This window comes from Salmo salar, chromosome ssa16, assembly GCF_905237065.1.
Source record: "Salmo salar chromosome ssa16, Ssal_v3.1, whole genome shotgun sequence".
Taxonomy (NCBI): Eukaryota; Metazoa; Chordata; class Actinopteri; order Salmoniformes; family Salmonidae; genus Salmo; species Salmo salar.
In genome coordinates this window covers 55,303,161-55,310,209 of record NC_059457.1, presented here as the reverse complement: position 1 = coordinate 55,310,209, position 7,049 = coordinate 55,303,161, and the positions used below count along the sequence as shown (strand labels likewise).

At 40.6% G+C, this 7,049-nt stretch overlaps 1 protein-coding gene across 1 annotated transcript; it reads right to left on the bottom strand.

Moving 5' to 3' along the window:
- Positions 1–372: 372 nt before the first annotated feature.
- LOC123727855 (rootletin) lies at positions 373–4,117 on the bottom strand. Its single transcript, XM_045697460.1, has 3 exons — positions 3,727–4,117; positions 2,874–3,096; positions 373–1,032 (listed from the first exon to the last, which is right to left on the bottom strand). The coding sequence occupies exons 1-3, from the start codon at positions 3,784–3,786 to the stop codon at positions 872–874; spliced, it is 444 nt and encodes a 147-aa protein (XP_045553416.1). The 5' UTR covers positions 3,787–4,117; the 3' UTR covers positions 373–871.
- Between the last annotated feature and the right edge of the window lie 2,932 nt (positions 4,118–7,049).

The window sequence follows — 7,049 nt, the reverse complement described above, 5'->3', positions numbered from 1 at the left end:
GAAGTGCCTGGAGCAGAAGTGCCTGGAGCAGAAGTGCCTGAAGCAGAAGTGCCTGGAGCAGAAGTGCCTGGAGCAGAAGTGTCTGGAGCAGAAGTGTCTGGAGCAGAAGTGACTGGAGCAGAACTGACTGGAGCAGAACTGGCTGGAGCAGAAGTGCCTGGAGCAGAAGTGCCTGGAGCAGAAGTGCCTGAAGCAGAAGTGCCTGGAGCAGAAGTGTCTGGAGCAGAAGTGACTGGAGCAGAACTGACTGGAGCAGAAGTGACTGGAGCAGAACTGTCTGGAGCAGAACTAAAAGCTCCATAGAACGTTCATAACAATGATTTGATGTGACCGCCGTGCAACCCATGAGTAAATCTTGTAGCCTACCCTGTTTGTGAAAGCGGTCTGTTCAGTGATGATGCTATGGTTCCTACCCTGTCTGTTAAAGCGGTCTGTTCAGTGATGATGCTATGGTTCCTACCCTGTCTGCGAGAGCGGTCTGTTCAGTGATGATGCTATGGTTCCTACCCTGTCTGTGAAAGCGGTCTGTTCAGTGATGATGCTATGGTTCCTACCCTGTCTGTTCGCTGGATCTGTTCAGTGATGATGCTATGGTTCCTACCCTGTCTGTGAGCTGGATCTGTTGAGTGATGATTCTATGGTTCCTACCCTGTCTGTGAGCTGGGTCTGTTCAGTGATGATGCTATGGTTTCTACCCTGTCTGTGAGCTGGATCTGTTCAGTGATGATGCTATGGTTCCTACCCTGTCTGTTCTGTTCAGTGATGATGCTATGGTTCCTACCCTGTCTGTGAAAGCGGTCTGTTCAGTGATGATGCTATGGTTCCTACCCTGTCTGTGAGAGCGGTCTGTTCAGTGATGATGCTATGGTTCCTACCCTGTCTGTGAAAGCGGTCTGTTCAGTGATGATGCTATGGTTCCTACCCTGTCTGTGAGCTGGGTCTGTTTGACCAGTAGCTGGTCCCGGTCCATCCTGGTCTGAGACAGCTGCTCCTTCAGGACTCTGTTCTCCTCCTGTAGACTGGTGTCATCATCTGAGGGTAAATACAGGTATAAACATTAAGAACACCTTCCTGATATTGAGTGTTGATGATAGAGGTAGATATCAGTATGTTAATGATAGAGATAGGTATCAGTATGTTGATGATATCAGTAGATATCAGTATGTTGATGATAGAGGTAGATATCAGTATGTTGATGATAGAGGTACATATAGGTATGTTAATGATAGAGGTAGATATCAGTATGTTAATGATAGAGGTAGATATCAGTATGTTAATGATAGAGGTAGATATCAGTATGTTGATGATAGAGGAAGGTATCCTTCTATACATATAGAGGTAGATATCAGTATGTTAATGATAGAGGTAGATATCAGTATGTTAATGATAGAGGTAGATATCAGTATGTTAATGATAGAGGAAGGTATCGTTCTATACATATATAGGTAGATATCAGTATGTTGATGATAGAGGTAGATATCAGTATGTTAATGATAGCAGTAGATATCAGTATGTTGATGGGTAGATATCAGTATGTTAATGATAGAGGTAGATATCAGTATGTTAATGATAGAGGTAGATATCAGTATGTTGATGATAGAGGTAGATATCAGTATGTTAATGATAGAGGTAGATATCAGTATGTTGATGATAACAGTAGATATCAGTATGTTGATGATAGAGATAGATATCAGTATGCTGATGATAGAGGTAGATATCAGTATGCTAATGATAGAGGTAGATATCAGTATGTTAATGATAGAGGCAGATATCAGTATGTTGATGATAGAGGCAGATATCAGTATGTTAATGATAGAGGCAGATATCAGTATGTTGATGATATCAGTAGATATCAGTATGTTGATGATAGAGGTAGGTATCAGTATGTTGATGATATCAGTAGGTATCGTTCTATACATATAGAGGTAGATATCAGTATGTTAATGATAGAGGTAGATATCAGTATGTTAATGATAGAGGAAGGTATCAGTATGTTGATGATAGAGGTTGATATCAGTATGTTGATGATAGAGGCAGATATCAGTATGTTGATGATATCAGTAGATATCAGTATGTTGATGATAGAGGTAGATATCAGTATGTTGATGATAGAGGTAGATATCAGTATGTTAATGATAGAGGTAGATATCAGTATGTTGATGATAGAGGTAGATATCAGTATGTTGATGATATCAGTAGATATCAGTATGTTAATGATAGAGGTTGATATCAGTATGTTGATGATAGAGGTAGATATCAGTATGTTGATGATAGAGGTAGATATCAGTATGTTGATGATATCAGTAGGTATCGTTCTATACATATAGAGGAAGGTATCAGTATGTTGATGATAGAGGTAGGTATTGTTCTATACATATAGAGGTAGATATCAGTATGTTGATGATAGAGGAAGGTATCGTTCTATACATATAGAGGTAGATATCAGTATATTGATGATAGAGGTAGGTATCGTTCTATACATATAGAGGTAGATATCAGTATGTTGATGATAGAGGTTGATATCAGTATGTTGATGATAGAGGTTGATATCAGTATGCTGATGATAGAGGTTGATATCAGTATGTTGATGATAGAGGTTGATATCAGTATGTTGATGATAGAGGTTGATATCAGTATGTTGATGATAGAGGTTGATATCAGTATGCTGATGATAGAGGTAGATATCAGTATGTTGATGATAGAGGTTGATATCAGTATGTTGATGATAGAGGTTGATATCAGTATGTTGATGATAGAGGTTGATATCAGTATGTTGATGATAGAGGTTGATATCAGTATGCTGATGATAGAAGTAGGTTCTATACATTATGTTCAATGAGCTGTGGTCTGAGAAAGGTATGGCCTTGGTCTACCAGCAGGGTTAGCCAGGTTCCTGGTGATGATCTGTCTGATGCGGGAGGAGACGGGTGTTGCTGTAGAGGAGGCGGAGCCTGAGACGGGCGTGGCAGCGGGCGTGGCAGCGGGCGTGGCAGCGGCAGAGTCCTGTCCATCTCCTCTTGTTGTCAGAGACAGATTACTCTCCTCTACCCTGCTGCTGCTGTCAGGGAGACTAGAGAGTAGAGACTCCTCCAGCTTCTACACACACACACACACACACACATCGTGACATGACACCACCCAATAGTTACTCTAGCTGTGTGTCTGTGTGTCTGTGTGTCTGTCTGTCTGTCTGTGTGCTGCTGTCATGGGGGAGCAGAGAGACTCCTTCAGCTTCTACCGGCCTCACACCATCAACCAGTAATTACTGTAATGGGTAATTAGCATTCAATGGTTACTAGGGCAATAGCACTGCTGTACACTGGAGCATTTTTAATGTGGGAGGAAAACCCTCTGCCTAGGGAGACTAAACAAATATTAAGCAGATTCATATTTTTATATTTATGGATTGTGATAAACGTAAGGTAATATTTAATCCGACTAAATGCAGTCTTGCAAAGTGAGAAGGCTTCTGTCCTTCTAGTGCACTCACAGTGATTTATTTGAATTTGACTGTGTGGCCTTGTTTTCGAGTCAGGTGCACAGATGTGTGTGTATTACTGAAGTGTGTAATACAATTAGGAACACGCATCGACATGTTTGTAGTCCTCTGTTTTCATTTGTTAACAACAAGTGCTTGGCTTTCATCTATTTGCAAAACTATCCTAAATGCACAATTTGAGCTCATGTTCAAGATTATGTTCAAACTCAGGCTACTGTTGCACAAACCTGAATCACAGCTTCTAGTCCAGGCGATGTTGGTTCGCGTTGGTCTCCTTGAGAACTCATTGAAAAAACTGATAGGAACTTTCTACACTGTGCCCGACAAAACAGGATTAGCTACAATCCATAAAACACATGTACAAGGGCAAATTGGTCAAAGAAAAAAAAAATAGGAAAAACAATTTGAAAAAGAAATGCTTTAAAACCAATGTAAGTAGTTTAGTTGTAAACGCATAAACTAAGTGGCATGCTATTTAAAAAAATAAAAATAATATTTAACTTAATCTAAGCATTCTACGACGAATAACGATTTCCTAACTTTTGCTAGTGTCACCAATAAAAACGTTTTTAAAAACACCCAGAGACAACAGAGTGCGAACTTGCGAGGCAAATCCCAGCAGAGGTTGCCGGGGTAACCAGACGCTCCCCGGGCCGTTTCCATAGCAAGAGGGACGCGGGTGAGTTCGATGGGTGCAGTAGAGGGTTACTTTTGTAGCCTCGCTTTGATACAAATTGGTTAATGATCAAATACTTTGCTGCAGCGGGAGGAAAGAGACTTTCTGCGGGATATCAATATTTCAAGATCTCCGTGGCAGATCAACAGTGTTCTAATCAGTGATTTATATATACACCATATTAACATGGTGGTATAGATCATTGGTTCTAATTGACTAAATCTAATGATCCATTTTATAATGGGGCAAAAACGGGTTGAATCACGCAGTGGTGTAGTGGAGCCTGTCGGAAGTGGATATAGTAAACATTTCGCTAACGGCCTGCCCAGCTGAAGGAAAAGCCTCTTTGTGAAAACTTCTGACAAACAGTGACATACACTCTGAATAGAAATCCTGTATTGGTCTTTCACAGTCAGGCCAACCCAAGCTGTACTGGTCATATTGGTCTTTCACAGTCAGGCCAACCCAAGCTGTACTGGTCATATTGGTCTTTCACAGTCAGGCCAACCCAAGCTGTACTGGTCATATTGGTCTTTCACAGTTAGGCCAACCCAAGCTGTACTGGTCATATTGGTCTTTCACAGTCAGGCCAACCCAAGCTGTACTGGTCATATTGGTCTTTCACAGTTAGGCCAACCCAAGCTGTACTGGTCATATTGGTCTTTCACAGTTAGGCCAACCCAAGCTGTACTGGTCATATTGGTCTTTCACAGTCAGGCCAACCCAAGCTGTACTGTGGAAGTAGGCTAACAGGCGGCCTATTATTGAAATAGGTAATTGAGGCTGTGTCAACTGAGTCAGAAATTAACAGAATTCTGATTTCTCTCAAAGTCAACTGTTTAAAAAAATAAATATATATATATACATGTGAATTTTATTTTTATACAACACCAGTCAAAAGTTTGGACACATCTACTCATTCAAGGGTTTTTCTTTTGTTTTTACTATTTTCTACATTGTAGAATTATAGTGAAGACATCAGAACTATGAAACAACACATATGGAATCATGTAGTAACCAAAAAAGTGTTAAACAAATCAAAATGCATTTTATATATGAGATTCTTCAAAGTAGCCACCCTTTGCCTTGATGACAGCTTTGCACACTCTTGGCATTCTCTCAACCAGCTTCATGAGGTAGTCACCTGGAATGCATTTCAATTAACAGGTGTGCCTTGTTAAAAGTAAATTTGTGGAATGTCTTTCCTTCTTAATGCGTTTGAGCCAATCAGTTGTGTTATGACAAGGTAGGGTTGGTATACAGAAGATAGCCCTATTTGGTAAAAGACCAAGGACAGCTCCAACAAGCAAAGAGAAACAACAGTCCATCATTACTTTAGGACGTGAAGGTCAGTAAATCCCCAAAATTTCAAAAACTTTTTACGTTTCTTCAAGTGCAGTCGCAAAAACCATCAAGTGCTATGATGAAACTGTCTCTCACTAGGACCACCACAGGAAAGGAAGACCCAGAGTTACCTCTGCTACAGAGGATAAGTTCATTAGAGTTACCAGCCTCAGAAATTGCAGCCCAAATAAATGCTTCACTGAGGTAAAGTAACAGACACATCTCAACATCAACTGTTCAGAGGAGACGGCGTGAATCAGGCCTTCATGGTCAAATTGCTACAAAGAAACCTCTACTAAAGGACACCAATAAGAAGAATAGACTTGCTTGGACCATGAAAAACGAGCAATGGACATTAGACCGGTGAAAATATTTCCTTTGGTCTGATGAGTCCAAATTTGAGATTTTGGTTCCAACCGCCGTGTCTTTGTGAGACGCAGAGTAGGTGAACGGATGTCTCTGCATGTGTAGTTCCCACCATGAAGCATGGAGGAGGAGGTGTGATGGTGCTTTGCTGGTGACACTGTTTGGGATTTATTTAGAATTCAAGGCACAGCATGGCTACCACAGCATTCTGCAGCAATAAACCATCCCATCTGGTTTGCGCTTAGTGGCACTATCATTTGTTTTTCAACAGAACAATGACCCAACACACGTCCAGGCTGTGTAAGGGCTATTTGACCACGAAGGAGAGTGATGGAGTGCTGCATCAGATGACCTGGCCTCCACAATCAACCGACCTCAACCCAATTGAGATGGTTTGGGATGAGTTGGACAGCAGAATGAAGGAAAATCAGCCAAGAAGTGCTCAGCGTATGTGAGAACTCCTTCAAGACTGTTGGAAAGCATTCCAGGTGAAGCTGGTTAAGAGAATACCAAGAGTGTGCAAAGCTGTCATCAAGGCAAAGGGTGGCTACTTTGAAGAATCTAAGATCTAAAATATATTTTGATTTGTTTAAAAAAAAAATGGTTACTACATGATTCCATATTTGTTATTTCATAGTTTTGATGTCTTCACTATTATTCTACAATATAGAAAATAGTAAAAAATAAAGAAAAACCAAGAATGAGTAGGTGTGTCCAAACTTTTGACTGGTCCTGTATCTGTGACCAACATATGCATATTTGTATTCCTGATTCATGTGAACTCCATAGCGTAGCAAATATTTGTTTTCTTCAATTGACTGATTTCCTTATGACCTGTAACTCAGTAAAATCTTTGAAATTGTTTCATGTTGCCTTTTTATATTTTTCAGGATATATATATATATTATATAATTCATGGATTATGTTTTAAATACTTTTAAATATAAAAAGTGTGGTAAATATGTACCTTTTCCTGTGAAAAAAAAAATATTGTTCAAAACAAGCGTATTGCTCTGCTCCTCAGGGACTGTCAGCAGCAGCTACGCCTCTACGAGCCCATAGGCCGAGGGGTCACTGCTTTTGCCAGCTATTCGCTATGAGGGGGAACTGCCCTCAGCAGCAGCAGCTCCGCCTCTACGAGCCCATAGGCCGTGGGGTCACTGC

Excerpts from the sequence above, each read along its gene's own strand:
- LOC123727855 (XM_045697460.1), bottom strand. The coding sequence starts at position 3,786 with ATGAGTTCTCAAGGAGACCAACGCGAACCAACATCGCCTGGACTAGAA. Across the intron at positions 3,097-3,726 it reads GACTAGAAGCTGTGATTCAG|AAGCTGGAGGAGTCTCTACT; the intron begins GTTTGTGCAACA and ends GTGTGTGTGTAG. Across the intron at positions 1,033-2,873 it reads GAACCTGGCTAACCCTGCTG|ATGATGACACCAGTCTACAG; the intron begins GTAGACCAAGGC and ends ATTTACCCTCAG.